The sequence below is a fragment of the Delphinapterus leucas genome, chromosome 6 (assembly GCF_059928025.1).
Source record: "Delphinapterus leucas isolate spDelLeu-1000000601 "Yukka" chromosome 6, BTC_Dleu_Yukka2, whole genome shotgun sequence".
Classification (NCBI taxonomy): domain Eukaryota; kingdom Metazoa; phylum Chordata; class Mammalia; order Artiodactyla; family Monodontidae; genus Delphinapterus; species Delphinapterus leucas.
In genome coordinates, this window is record NC_143134.1 from 73,439,928 (window position 1) to 73,455,505 (window position 15,578).

The following is a 15,578-nucleotide window of genomic DNA, read 5'->3' on the forward strand; positions in this document are numbered from 1 at the left end:
ACATAACTCAGTTTGGACACCTCATCTGGTGTGCACCACACTCATTCTCGGTGTAAACCCCACGCGCCGGGCAATGATATACTGTAACGTCACAGCGCAGTCTGGATTTACTACAAAGGGCCGCTGACGAGCTTCAGAGCAGTAGGCGTATTTCACACTGAGCTGGTTTTTATGAAGAACACTTCACCGCCCAGGCACGGCACCTGGATGATGGATGGTGAAAGGTGCATGACAAGCTTCATCCTTGTTTGTAAATCTTAACTGTTCCCGCTCACTAACTCTGAAGGCAATTTTCAAAGACAGCGGCAGACAGAAGGACAGCACAGCTTTCCTGAAGGTTATTCAAGTTGTACTTGGCCTGGGCCGGGCCTCTGAGGAACCAAGGAGGGAGCATAAACTCCGGAGTTACTCCGCACCGTGCCTGAGAAAAACCGCTGAGGCCCTGTGGGCTCAAGTCAGAATCAAGCGAGGAAATCTCACGCGTGATCATGTTGGACGCTCTGCCCAGAGCGGCCACTGTCCATCCAAGTTCATGCCCATGTGAGTGCTGCCTCTTCAGGATTTTTAAAGACAGGGCGTCATGGAATGAGTAACAGAATAAGCAGATTTGATGGTGTGTCATGTGTCCACAATAGATGGGGTTCCCTCCACTGAGCAGGCAGGTAGGGGCCTAACGTCACACCTGCATCCCATCAAGATAAAATTAGCCCCGAAAACACAGGCCAGCAGTGTCTAGTCATTGTGTTCAATCTGGTTCTTTCAGGACACTTGGGAGTTCCTAAAAGTGTGCTTTCCAGAGCTCTGCCCTTTCCGTGTCCCCTCCTGACTGCAATCTTTAGCCCAAAGGAAAACCCCAGCAAAGGTGTCCTGTTTTTCAAGAACAAGTTAAAGATGTAAAAGCAACCTCATGATAAGCCACTGACAGACTAAGTAGAATGTAAAACACTGTCTCTCTCAAAAATTATCTGGGGAAATTCAACAGGCCTTTTATTCTCACTAATTTTAAAATAACAACCATGTCTATGGAGGGAAAAAAAAAACTTTTAAAAAGCGGTTTCATTTCAATTTGCACTTTTAATTTCAAAGCTAATAACTAGTCATTTAATTTTGCAATGTCTGCCTTTGTCAAATATTACACTTGCACTTTACTCCCTCCTGTTAAATAAAAAGAAAATTCAAATATCATCGCAAAATTAAACAGTGACTTTACCATGTCAATCAAGTCATAAAGGTGTTTTAAAGTTTACATTTAGCTTGGGGAATAGTAATGTAAATACCACACCTGATACCCTGTGGATTTTTTTTCTTTTTTTTTTTCTTTTTTTTGGCGGTAAGCGGGCCTCTCACCATTGTGGCTCCTCCCGCCGCGGAGCACAGGCTCCGGACGCGCAGGCTCAGCGGCCATGGCTCACGGGACCAGCCGCTCCGGGGCATGTGGGATCTTCCCGGACCGGGGCACGAACCCGCATCCCCTGCATCGGCAGGCGGACTCTCAACCACTGCGCCACCAGGGAAGCCCCCTGTGGATTTTTTAAGGCTGCTTTCGGGGGTTTTTGACCAGCTAAGTCAGCACTGTGTTCTCAGCTTTTCCACCTGCCACGAGGAAACGAGGACCCCCTTCTCTTCCCTACTTCACAGGCATTGTCTCCATACCTCAGTGTCCTCGCGTGCAAAATGCGGATGATACTATGATGACAAGACTCAAATGAGCTATCCCCACAATGTGCACAGGGCATTGTCTTACAGACAGTGTGAGAAGTACACGTTTGTGAGAAAAGCAAAAGGAAAGGGAGGGAAGAAGAAACCACAGGATTTACCAGCAGAAAGAACACCAGGGAAGCAGTTCAGAGACCTGAGCTCCTACACTGGCCCCTCTTCCTCAACTCTAGAAACAGGCTCAGAGATGGCACGGCATCCTGCCTGCAACTCCACCCGGTCTCTCTTAGCGTGAACAGTGATCAAGCTTCTCCTGACTTCTCATGCAGGGCTGTGTTATCAATCAAAAACCCGTCACAGGCAAAGATTTAAGTCTTTAAAATTCGAGCTTTTCAAAGGGAAGATTCTACATGATATAAATCCAGGATACGTTGCAGCCTGGGGGTTGCACCCCACGTTTTTCCATGACCGATTTATTTCATCAAGTGCTTTATCGGAATGCCTAACTCTGGGCCAGGGAGGCACCAGCAGAAAGAATCCAGAGGCCAGTTTCTTATTCATACAAGAAACCATGAAACATCCCAGGAGTCCCCTGAGAACATGGTGTCACGCTAGGCACCTGGAAGACTACAGAGATGACTGAATGAGATCCCTGCCCTTCATGTGTGAGAATACACCCTGGAAATTCTTGCTGAAATGCTGCAGTGAGTGAACTTCTTCCTTCCATGAGTGAGTCTGACATCCTTCAGGTAGGCCCTGGGAAGTGCCTGCTATTTCTAGACTGATGGTGGCCTTGTCAAAAGGCAGTATGTTACACAGAGGACATGTCAGAGTCCCATCAGCTCTCTCTGTTTTCGTGGAGGGAGAAAAAAAGTTTGAAAAGAAGACAGAAGCCTGTGTGTCCTCATCCAACAGCATTTCAGCTTGCCTTCTATACTATTCTTTAGGTATAAAGGGACCTGCTGGTGTCCTTATATATTCCTCTTCCCTGGTTGTTTCTTTGGAAACATATTGTATATGTGATATATTAAAAATAAGTCTTCAAAGCTGCCATTTCTCCATGTTTATCATATGCTTAAAATTAGTTGTGTGCTTCATGTTCCTCACTCAGCAGGCCAGCACGTCTAGCCAGTTTCGAGAATCACAATACACATATGGTTCATTTCAAGCAGGGTCCCTGCAGGGCTAAAAACACAGCCTCCTTGATGACTGTGATCACCCTCATTTGTACGGCCCAGTGCCAGGCACTTGCTGAAATCAAAAGATATATAAGACATGGTGATGGGTCTTCACGTGAGATTAAGGGAATTGATAGCTGCTGCCATGCTTTCACATAAGTTTTTTTGTGATCCATATATAAAAATAGATAAAGCTCTTATTACCCTTTTCAACCTTCCAGATGAGGGATCTAAAGCTCTAAGAGGTTAAACAAGCATCTTACAATCCAGCTCAGAGCTGGGGATCTGAGCCAGATCTTCCCTCCTGGGGGGTCCGTTCCTTTGCACGCATCAGACTCCACAGTCACTGCCAATGAATGGTGCACTTACCTCTCTGTTCAAAGCTAAAGCTGAGAATAAGAAGGTCACATAAGGAAAACAGGTTTACCAGCCAAGTGCCCTCTTCTTTGAAATTCAGCAAAAGATAAGTCATTTCCTAAAGCGCCAAAGCTTAAACTCAACACTTTCTAACTGTTGCATAAAACCCATTCAGCTTTCTTTAAAAAGCAGAGAAAGCAAGGGGTCAATGTTCTTCTCTCCTACAGGCTTGCCATACAATTCAAAGCAGAACATACACACCAGAAGCAGCCCTCAGATTCCTTGGCCTGCTCTCCCACCTGTCTGAGGAAGACTAAAACATTTCCAGAAGAGCTTTCTCCCTGACAAGAAGAACTGCCTGAAACATCAACACAACCCTTGCAGAAAGGAATGGTGGAAGGAAGATCACCCTGCCCCTCTTGTTGCATGTGTGATTTAAAGAGCTTGTCTACACCCGGGACGCGAGCTCATCCTCACAACACCTGTGTGGGCTCGACAGGGCCAAGCTCCTCCCACTTCTTTAACAGTTGATAAGACTCAGGCTCCCAGAGAAGAGCCTGAAACCCCCAGGGCTACAGCTGCTCAGTCATGTCTCCCATTCAGGTGCTGAGCACAGAGCTACCCCTTTCCTACCCCCGCCCCCCGCAGCCGCTCAGGACAGCTATCACATTAAAGGCAGCTTTGGGGTCCTGGATCATGAGTGAGGAGACCTGAGGGTGCTTCCAACAGGCAGCACAACCTCACTGTTCTCACCTGCAAAACTGGGAGGTTCGACCTCATCATCTTTTGCTAAAATCCAACTCTAACGCCCAGCATTAAGCAACCCCATTCCATGGGTGAAAGCTCAACCACTTTGCATTTAGTTGTGACAACCGTGGGGAAGGTAGCATATGCCATCAGTGAAGTCAGGCACTTCTAGATTCATCGGCCTACAAAATTGCCAATGCTGAATGCATTCATAAAATCCTATTTGGGAACACAGAGGCCTCTACAAGCTGCCCAGACATTACAGAGAAACATGAGGGCTTCAACTCAGGGAGACCCTTCTGCTGACCTTGCCATCTGACCTTTGGGTAAAATGTAAACACTCTGCACCTGGCCTCAGAGCTGCTCACATCCTACGTGTGTCAGATGACTAATACGTAAATAGCTCGTGATAGGTAATAAGCATCCAGATGTGTGTTTCTGTCTCCTAAAAACAGCAGTTTGAATGTAAAGGAAGGGTGAGTTTGCACAGGAGCCTGCCATTTATCTGAGCTAGAAGCGGCGAAAGCTCCAGAAGAAACAGGAGGCACCATTTCTAACTTTCAAACTATCACAAAACGTTATAAAGAGACAAAAAGATCGAAGCATGTTCACCTTTACCATTTTAAATCTAAACCTCTTTGCAAGTGTTGTCCAGCTATATACACTCCGAGAACTTATTCAAGAATTCACCTGTAGAGAAAATGCCTATTTACAGGCATGAAATGCCACCTCCCTGTAGACATGTGTGCATCTACTGACACGGAGGTGTTGCTGTGCAATCTGCCTGCTTATCCCAAGTTGAGGAAGCGTCATTTCCAGAATGCTCCTACCACCACTTCCTGAAACGCCTACACCTGTTACTATGACCTGGCCACACTCACACATAAACCAGCCTTCCACTTGGGCACTAGGTCAGTGTTTCTCAAACTACCTGCAAGGAAGGGCCTGTTTTGTTTAAATTTTTTTTTCAGTTTCCAGTCCACCACAGTCTGATGCTTTTATAAAATACAATAAAAATGAATTACTAGAATCATAATCCAAAAAATGGAAAATAACAAGTGTTGGCTAGAGAAATTGGAACGCTCATACACTGTAGTGGAATGTAAAATGGTACAGCCACTGTGGGTAACAGTTTGGAGGCTCTTCAAAAAGTTAAACACAGAATTACCACATGATCCAGCAATTCCACTCCTAAGTATACCCCAGAAGAACTAAAAACAGGTATTCAAACAAAGACTAGTACATTAATATTCATAGTAGTACAACTAACAATGTCAAAAAAGGGTGGAAAGAACCCAAATGTCCACCAACTAATGAACAGATAAACAAAATGTATATCCATACATGCAATCGTATTAGGCTATAATAAGGAATGAAGCACTGATTACATGCTACAACTTGTATGAACCTTGAAAATATTATGCTAACTGAAAGAAGACAGTCCAAAAGGCCACATATTATATGATCCCATTTACACAAAACATCTACACTAGGCAAATCCATCGAAACAAGAAAGCAGATTAGTGGTTACCAGGGGCTGGTGGAAGGGAGAACGGAAAGTGACTGCTTCACGGGTATGGGGTTTCCTTGTGGCGCGACGGAAATGACTTGGAACTAGATAGAGGTGATGGCTGCCGAACACTGTGACCTACTAAATGCCACTGAATTGTACACTTTAAAGTAGTTAATGGTTAATCTTATGTCAGGTGGATTTTACTTCAATAGAAAAATGAATTGCTAGGAAAGTGAAAGACAAAAACTACGAGCCCCAAGTTTTTATTGATTCAACAGAGAATTGCTCTGTCAAACTGCTGTTTACTCTGAATTCCTCTGCTTATCTCCTCTTAGACCAGTAACAAAGCATGCACAGCCCCACTCTGGGGACCACTGCCCTACAACGGGTGCCCTAGGGGATCCCACCCCACCTCGCTTACTCAGAGACATGCTATCGTCCCTGACAATTATGCTCCCACACATACCTCACATTAGCTAATCTTTATAATAACCTATTATGATAACCCCCTTCTTTAAAGAAGAGAAAAGGAGCTTCCTTGAACTCACCCCCTCCTCCAGGTACTGCCCCATTTCATTACTCCCCTTACAGCAAAACCCCTTCAAGAGCTGTCTACACTCACTGCCCCAATGCTTCTCTCCCACATGCTCCTGGACGCACAGTCAGGGTATGGCCCCCACGTCCCCACCACAGGGGCCGCTCGTCAAGCCGCTGATCACTTCTACCTTTCAACAGCCCATGGTCAATTCCAGTCCTCAGCTCATCTGACCTCTCAGCATTATTTGGCTTAGTTCATTGAAATGCTTTCTGTACTTCCCTTCCTTAGTTTTCTTCCTGCCTCACGGGTAGGAGAAGGTACCTACCTGACTCTCCCCTGCTGGTCTTCCTCATCTACCAAACTTCTAAACGTTAGAAGGCCTCAGAGCTCAATCCTTGGTCCTTTATTCTTCTCCGTCTATACTCACCTCTCCAGGTGATCCCACCACATTAACTTCAAATGACATCTACGCACTGAACGCTCAAGTTTCTATTTCCAGCAGGGAAATCGCCCCTCAGCTTCAGACTTCGTACGTCCAACTCCTACTTGACGATCCACTTGGATGGCTCACGTACATCTCACACTTAACACATGCAAAATTAAACTCCCAATTCCTGCAAACCTGTTTTTCTCATGGTCTTCTTTATCTGAATAAGTGGAAACTCCATGTTTCTACTTGATCAGATCAAAAATGATGGAGTCATCCTTCACTCCTCCCTTTCCATCCCATCCCAAATTCATCACCAAATCTTGTTGGTTCTATCTTCAAAATGTATCTAGAATTCAACCCTCCCACACTGCCATCACTCCCACACTCCCACCCCGACTAAGCCACTGCCATCTTTTGCAAGCATTATGGCCACAGCCTTCTAACTGGTCTCCCTGCCTCCGCCTTGCACCCCTACAGTCTGTTCCTAAACAGCAGCCAGAGTGATCTTTAAAAACCACAAGCAGACATGTCACCCCTTTGCTGGAAACCCTCCAGTGGCTTCCCACCTACTTGAGATAAGAGCCAAAGTGCTTGCAGTGGCTCACAAAGTCTTACACAACCAGGCCCCACCATCTCTGATCTATGTCCTAACACTTTTCAAGACATAAAAAAAAGTGAGAGAATGGCTCCTAGCCTTTTTACAAAGAAAAACATTAAACAGTAGCAACACAGCAAAAGGAAAACTTTCCCCGTAATTCTTTTTCCCCTACATTCTATTTTCATGTTGTAACCTTCAGCAAAACCAGAGGAAAACCTTGAACTTGGACTCATTTCTTTGGATGGTAAAGAACGGTTTATGTTTAAAGAAACTGAAGAAAAATGACTTAATAGACAAATTTATACTTAAGTAAGACTTTAACGAAAACATTAAACCTACTGAAAAAACTGTTTTTCAACTTACTTACAAATCCCCACCTAAAATAACTGATATACTACTTACAAATTGTAATTTATTTATTAATGCAACCAACCAAAGGACCTCAACTCAAACTTGATAGAACTGATAAATGTAACTGGTTATCAGCCAGCCTCTACCACCTTCTCACAAATGACTATACTGATGCCCCCATCCCCATCGCCGCATCCTGCCACTAGCCTCAGCCCAATTTACCAGAGGGCCTAAATGGCCCCCACTTGTGTCGATGCTGATGATAAAGATGAGGATCCAATGCCCCAGGAGGTGATCCTGAGGTGTTCCTATTGACCCCCAACTTTCTCTTTCCCCACCCCTTCCCACCTGCTCCGTAAAAATGTCATGCAATGTAGGAGCCCAAGACACCATATATTTGGAAGCCGTAAAGCCACATTTCTTTAAAAAATAAGCTAAGGTTTGGATTTCCTATTAATCCATATCCTCCTTCTCCATGGCAATTCCAAAGTAGATATTACTGAGATTCCACTATATTTCTTCCTAGCTCACTCCCTCATGTCTGAAGTGAGCTAGAGAAGGATCAGAGGTTAAGCCTGAGGTCTCCTCACACCACACTTTCAAACACACTCTTTCAAACATACATATCACCAGAAAAGTTTTAGGAAATCCTAGGTGTAATTCACCCCGTCTCTCACCATGGACACTGGGGTGGCTGGTCTTTCTTTTCCTGGACTGTAACGTCTCTCCTTCTGAGCCTTTTCCTTTTCTGCCATAAATTCAAATGCCTATTGGTCCTCTCCAAATTCCTTCCTCTCTGCTCTAGTAAATTTCCTCTTACCTTTTTGTCGCACTGCCTTGCTCTGAATTTACACCTCTGTCTCAAGAATGCCAATGCTTCTAAAAATATTCCACTATTCCTAGAGCAAGGAGCTCAGACAATTTCTTCCTGAAAGTAAGTTTCAGTCCTAATTTTCTGTATGAGCAAATGTTTTTTTAACTGCTCCATCCCTAAACTCTGGCTCCATGAGACGATGAGTTAGGAGTGTGACCTTCCGGGATTGTGTTTTCTTATCGAGCAAGTTTACTTAAAAATCATACCTGACTCATTTATTCCTTTGTTCATTCACTCCTTCATTCATCCACTCAGCTGATGAAAAACAAATAGGCATCACAGCAGCTAAAAAGGTACATAAAATGTGTTCTCTGTCCTTAAGGAGCTTATAATTCACATAAATATATAGAATCAAAGGCAGTATGAAAGAAGGGCCACGTGGGCAAACATTATATGGTATGAATATTTACATAAAGAATTGTGTTTGTCCGTTCCTGGCAAAAAGTGATTATGAATGGGTCAAAGTGCAATCAATAATGTGTACTTCAGTCTCTCCATAGTTCAAACTGGTCAGGTTCCCTCGACCTATGTATTCCATATTAACAAAATCCTTTAGTTTATTTTAGTATGGTAAATAAAGCTTTTTTAGACTTCACTGTTCTGAATTTGGAAATCAAAGCATGGTTCTGATTCTCACTCTGTAAGCACTCGTTTTACCAAGAGGCCAGTTCTTTATAGAGAATCACGTTATTGAGAAAACCAGCTTCTTTTGTCTAGTGGAGTCAGTTCTAGTAGTCGATTTCTCTACCAACTCACTCACTATTGCCCTGATTTTCACTCAGTTGCGTATGCTTCTCACTTTCCTACATCAAAAGATGATGCTTAAATACAAAGAACTTAAAAACAGGGCCTGGAAACACAGCAGCCATAAAAGACCAGCCTATCATCGCAGTGTAAACATTGGGGAGAAAGTTAAAATTGAAGTTGAGGAATTGTGTATTTCAAAGTGCTCTGGTTCATTAAACAGTCATTTTTTATTTTAAAGCCATTATATCAGAGTTATTTGCATTGCTACTGCATAAACTCTGAGATCTATTATATTCAAAAATGTTTTATTATGTTATTCTATTTCCTCCCGCAAAAGATGAATACACCTTCAATTTTAAATTGGAAAAGTTTTGGAAAACGATTCTTCAATAGACAGAGATTCATTTCACCAAAAATATCAGGACTTGAACCACATTTAAAGTGCCCCTGATATTACATATTGATCCTCCAGAAAATACATCTTTGGCTTCTGATGGTAGTCTCTATCTTATTCTTATCACTCCGGGTGTCCAGAAAAGAGAAACATGATATTAAGAATCTAGCAAAGCAAAATCATTCCATAACTGAATACTTTAAAGGATACTATACAACCTTTCCAACAGCTGCTATCTGGTAAGCTATTAGAGAGGACCAGAGACCCAGTGCTGGGCAGGTAGCCTCTCTCCACCTCAAATCCAGGCTGCGTAACCAGGAACCTACCACTCGCTTTGGCTTCCGAGTAAGAGAGGCCGTCCTCAAAGGTGAAGATCTGGGACATGCTCTGGCCCAGGTAGGAGGTAGGCGGGTAGTAAGAATGCATCCTGTACTGGGAACTCACTGCGTGGAGGCTCTCCGAGTTTTTCATCTGCTTAAGAAAAAAGAAGGAATATGTTGAAACCAAAGTTGCCTATTATAAGAATTACCTAATTCTTTAAATTAAGGGAATAGCTTATTAAAGTTGGAAGTATCCTCACCCATGAATATGCCCCTCCAGTGCACAGACCCTGGAAATACTAGAACTGTGCAGCCTGAGGTGCCTTTTCGATGCTGGAGGCCCCTCTAAAGTACCCCTCTAATTCCATCTGGCCACAGGATGCTTGACTAGTAAGTACAAAAGAGAACAGGGCAGTAAAGACCAGAGAGCACTGCTTAGGAGCCAGCACAATCCCCTGAAACATTGACCAGCACATTTGACCAGGAGCAAGTTATTTAACTTCCTCACCTTTCCTCCTGGGTAAAACGAGCATCTTACACCTTGGTTACCTTACAGTGTTCACATCAAGAGAATATTTTTTTAAAAAACACGCAAGCCTTGTGTGAGGGTCATTGTTGTCGTCAGCATGAGGCCGTGCTGGATACTGTCACTCAGAGCCCATTCCCACCCCGTCCTATGCTTTTCCCTGTAGCAAGGAACAGAAATCTGGGATCTGCTTCTTCCAGATGCCCCTGTCACCAGGCTTCTGGAGGTGATTTGGATTCTGCTAATAGGACATAAAATGAGATCTGGTAGGCAGAAGGGAGGCACATGCTGCTTCTCCAGCAGTAGTGGCAGCTGACATTTGGCAGTCATGCCTTTTTCTGGCAATCAGACCGTGGCTTTGGGACCATCAGGCAGCTTTTAGGTAAGGAGCAGTTCCCGCAGCTTCCTGACCTCTCATTCAAGGCTAAGGAGATGGAAACTCCAGGCTTGAAAGGGGTCCCCACTCTTGCTTTCCTGGCTCTTCCTGGCCACTTCCACGAACATTAGAATTGTTCTGAGTCCTGCACGGACCCTGGTACAACAGTGAGCACTAAACACATGATCAGATAGATCTCCACAGCAAGAACAGCTCAACTAACAGCTAGACTCAAGTACGTATACTGCCTTTTAAAAACTAAATTCAGGTGGCATTAACTTTATTTAAAAAGTCAACATAAGGGAATGTTCAAGGATAAACCAACTCTGTTTAAGAATTAAGGCATAATTTCAAAATCACGTTTTTCAATCAAATCTTTAGAATACTACTTGATAAAGAAAATAGTAGCAACTTGACAGATCCTGGCAGGATAAAAGTAGGTACTGGGCTTCCTCGAGATTTACTATGAACATCTAAATTCTGGACAATTTCCCAAGTGATATAGGCCTAAGTAATATGGCTTTGCTTGGTGGAAAGGCCTAACTCCCTGATTTCTCTGTGCTAATCTGAGAAGCTCAAGGGATTCCTTTTTGACCCTCCCAACTGCTCCCCAGCACAGATGTCTGTTCTAATGGGTGGATTATTTCTTCTTGCAGAAGCAAAGAAGACTCCATTCCACTTATTTCCTTACAAGTTAAGTTTATCTGGCAAGTTCCCTTTATCCTTTCTAGTTTGTTTTTCTGACGCATATAAAATGTTATCCCTTCTAACTCAATCACCCCGCTTTCATTTTCTACCATTATATAAATCTTTACTAAATAAGAGGGCAGGCAAGCTGTACTTGGAAATAGCCAAAGGGGAAAAACCATCTGCCTTTAATGAGTGAGCCCAAGTCAGAAGCCATTAAGGAGCCATGAAATCATTTAAAGTGAGGATCAATGGTCAGTTTACTGCACAGACCCAGTTATCAATTAGCCCAGTGCTTCCCAGGGCTCTCTTAATGTGTATTCAAATAGCCAGGGGATCCTGTTAAAAAGTAGACCCTGATTCAGCAAGTCTGGGGTGGGGACCTCACAGTGTGACATGCTCTCAATCAGCATCTCAATCAGGAGATGCTGATTCTGCTCAAGGGACTAGAATAAATGATCCTTTCTCCCATACTTGGAGCCTTTAAGGGCCATGACCAAAGGAGGACCTTCTAAAAAAACTCTTTTGAACAACTGTTTTACAACCATCAACTTTCCACCGGAACTGAGGGAAGGTGGAAATGGTGTAAAAAACATTTAAATTTTTTTCATTCTTTTTCTTTCTATATATGAGATTCCCCCGAGCTAAAGGATCCTTCAGGGGTCTGCTGCCATCTAACATGGCTGCAGCGGGACTAACAAACTCAGCCACACTTTGCATTAAAGAGCCACTTCTGCCTCTATAGACCTCTGTCAAGTCAATCACACAGTCTAAGTAATGAACGCTGAACTAGAGGCTAAGTGTCGACTTTTAAGTACAAAGCGCCGTGATGTAACCCAAGGAGCCTCCCTGCTCTAGGTGGTGAGTTGGGCCCTTCTCCTTTCAGTTTGACAGTATCTTCCAGTAAGTTCTTCAGGAAAAATGCTTTTCCGTTTTGCCCACGTACGAGAAAACTGACAGGACTGACCCTGCAAGCCTCTGCAAAATACTGGATTTTTTTCTTTTACTATGAATTTTATGTAAAACCTCTTTTTAAAAGTTTTCACTGTGAGTCTAGAGTAGGAATTGGCAAACATGTTTTGGTAAACGGCCAAAGAATAATTATCTTAGGCGTTACAAGCCGCAGGGTCTCTAGACAAATCAGAAAATGAATGGACATAGCTATGTTCCAATAAAACTTTATTTATAAAAATGCACCCTGGTCCTCAACCTTCACTCTCACTAGAATACAGGGAGGTGGGGACCCAGCACTGATGCCTGGGCTCCACCCCTAGAGCATCAGACTTCACTGCTCAGGGATGTGGCCTGGGCCCTGGGTTTTTTCAAAGCTCCCCAGGTAATTCCAGTGTCACACCAAGATTAAGAACCAGTGTTCTAGGATTACCTACATATTTCCCATACCCGGAGAAGTGTGAAATCCCCAGTATCAACTAAAAAATGCAAAAGGTTACGTCTGAGAAACAGACTAGTCAACTGCTGCTAATCCCAATATGTATAATACTTAAAAAGAGATTCAGATAAACTGTAGAGTTCTTTTTTGTCTTTCAACTAAAGCTTACCGGAAAATAAACACAATTTCAAATCCATGTATACGTTTGTTTTTCCTTAATTCCTTTTCTGTTTTCAGAAAGCATCAAATAACAAGGATTATTTGGAAACAGATACTGAGTTAACTGAACTCAGACTTTCGACTTCTCTAATGAATCCCTAGATGACTGAGCTATAGCAAAAGAAGACCTCCAGCAAAAGAAGAAAAAGATATAAAGGGTCAGACTCCACCTGAGATTATGAAAATGTGAATTTACTGAGGCCCCCAATCGCTTCACCGGCTCCCAACTAGAAGAATAATCTACAAATAACCATCCGCACAACGACTTGGAAATAAGAAAGAAGGCCAGTTTGATGCATTTCAAAGTGCACGTGTAAACCTCTGAAACATGAAGTTAAAACTGAATCGTGCGCTTCCCTGGTGGCACAGTGGTTGAGAGTCCGCCTGCCAACGCAGGGGACACGGGTTTGTGCCCTGGTCCGGGAAGATCCCACATGCCGCAGAGCAGCTGAGCCCGTGAGCCATGTCCGCTGGGCCTGAGCGTCCGGAGCCTGTGCTCCGCGACAGGAGAGGCCGCAGCAGTGAGAGGCCCGCGTACCGCAAAAAAAAAAAAACAAACTCAATCGTGATTCACCCAGAAAGTCCAGAAAGAGGTGTGGAAAAATGCGATTTAAAACTCTAGATCACTTCTTACTCCCTTCTAACTTAAAAAAAAAAATCACAGCCTGCGACATTGGGCTGAGACAAAAACGGGTAAATGAGGAAACCTTTGAAATGTCCTGTTGTATGATATTTTAAACCAGTAGTACTCAGCTTGGGGTAATTTGTCCCCTGGGGACATTTAGCAAAGTCTGGAGACACTTTTAGTTGTCACAACTAGGTGTGTATGGGGGGTGCTACTGGCATCTGGTGAGCAGAGACCAGGGACGCTGCCAAGCATCCTCCAACGCGCAGGGCGGCCCCACACAGAACTGTCCAGCCCAACATTCTGATGGCGCCAAGCTTGAGAAAACCTGCTTTAAACCAACCGAATACTAACCACCCCCTTGTGCTCAGCTCCTCACCTCCAGCTAAAACAGCAAAGCTCTACTGAAGGATAAAAGGTGCTCCCAAATGGAAGGGACTATTCAGTTCTGCTGAAAGGATACAACTTCTCTTTCCTTTATGCAATGCTGCCTTGCTTCTTCTCAAGATTTTATTTTTTATTCCTTTAAATTAAACAAACCAAGTAAAACCTAAAAGCCCAGGATTCCAGTGCATTACGACTACTATTATTATTAGCATGTGGTAGCTGGCAAGCAAGAGGCATGTTTTATACCTTATTACCCACCCCAAGTCTCTGAACCAGAGCATGACCTACGCGGGAGCTGGGCTGGCGGAGAACATGAGCGGTGTCAGTATTAACCCTGGAGGAAAACCTAAGAGCTCTGGGTTTTATTTTATTAAACTGTCGAGAACATACAGCACAATGAATCTGAACCACAGGTTTTCTTCTTATATACCACAGTCACCCTTTTTTATAATAACGATAAAACCCCAACAGAATGTAAAAATGTTAGACCCCACTTACTTTAAAGAAAAATTCCTAAACACTACTCACTGGTGGTCTATTAACAGTTCAGATAGGAAGAGTCTGGTCTCACACTGAATCAAACACTCCATCCGGGGAACAGCTAAAAGAGATTCCTGAAAACCAAGTCCTGGTCTCGTCTATATCAAGCGGAGCTCAGCCCCACAGAATTAGAGTCGGCGAAGAAAGGGGATGGTCTTCATAAGAAGACTGACTGTATAAGCTAAAATTCCTAATTGCAAACTCTGATGTTTAAACAAACAGCGTGAAGATTCCGCTGGCACTGACATGTGACTTATGGGCTTTTAACTGCAAAAGCCACATGTGGGATAAAACTTTGGTTTTAAGAGCAGAAACTTTTTTTTCTTTTTTGCGGTACGCGGGCCTCTCACTGTTGTGGCCTCTGCCGTGGCAGAGCACAGGCCCCAGACGCGCAGGCTCAGCGGCCATGGCTCACGGGCCCAGCCCCTCTGCGGCATGCGTGATCCTCCCGGACCGGGGCACGAACCCGCGTCCCCCGCATCGGCAGGCGGACTCCCAACCACTGTGCCACCAGGGAAGCCCAGAAACCTTTTTATAAAACAAAGCAGGGCTCTTCGCATGCTGTGAAATTCTAGATCTTCTGGTGAGCTTAAGAGTGGAGGTTAGGGCTGACTTTTTAAAACTCCTATTAAAGAATTTCTTTAGTTTTAAAAGAAGCTTCTTTTCAAACTATTTGAATGGGATGCCTGTTCTCACACTCACCTGATGGCACACTGAGAATGCTCCTAGCCCAGGGACCTTAGACCTGGGCAAGGTGCTTTCCCTAAAAGGCAAGTGCCCATCCCCCCTCCTTAAATAGGCACCTCATTCATCCTCTGGGATTCCACACATGGCAGCTGGAAGGAGTTATTTTTAATGACTGCTGTTATACACACATTTCAGAGATTACTGAAACATCAACAGACCCAATGCTGAGTCATGTGCCACAAGCAGGCTCCCGACAGCTACAATCCATCCCTCCCTTCTTCCTTCCCTGTCCCTCTGTTCCCCCGGAGGTTATTTTTTTCTCCCTTAACTTCGTTAGGAGTTAACTTCCTCCGCTGGGCCCACCTTACTTTCTCTTAGGTGCTATATTATGGAATGTCTTCCACTCCCCTCCCTAGAGCCAGAAAAAGGAAACAGAGG

General features: G+C 44.0%; 1 protein-coding gene across 2 annotated transcripts in view; it reads right to left on the minus strand.

The window, feature by feature from the left end:
* The window catches only part of DMRT1 (doublesex and mab-3 related transcription factor 1), a 127,875-nt gene that overhangs the window by 32,839 nt on the left and 79,458 nt on the right, over positions 1-15,578 (minus strand). The window contains exon 4 of one of the 2 annotated variants that reach the window (XM_089913270.1): positions 9,710-9,854. In XM_089913270.1, the coding sequence (XP_089769396.1) occupies positions 9,710-9,854 (145 nt within the window). Of the gene's footprint in view, positions 1-9,709; positions 9,858-15,578 lie in introns of both variants that reach the window. The other variant, XM_089913269.1, reaches the window with a different exon arrangement.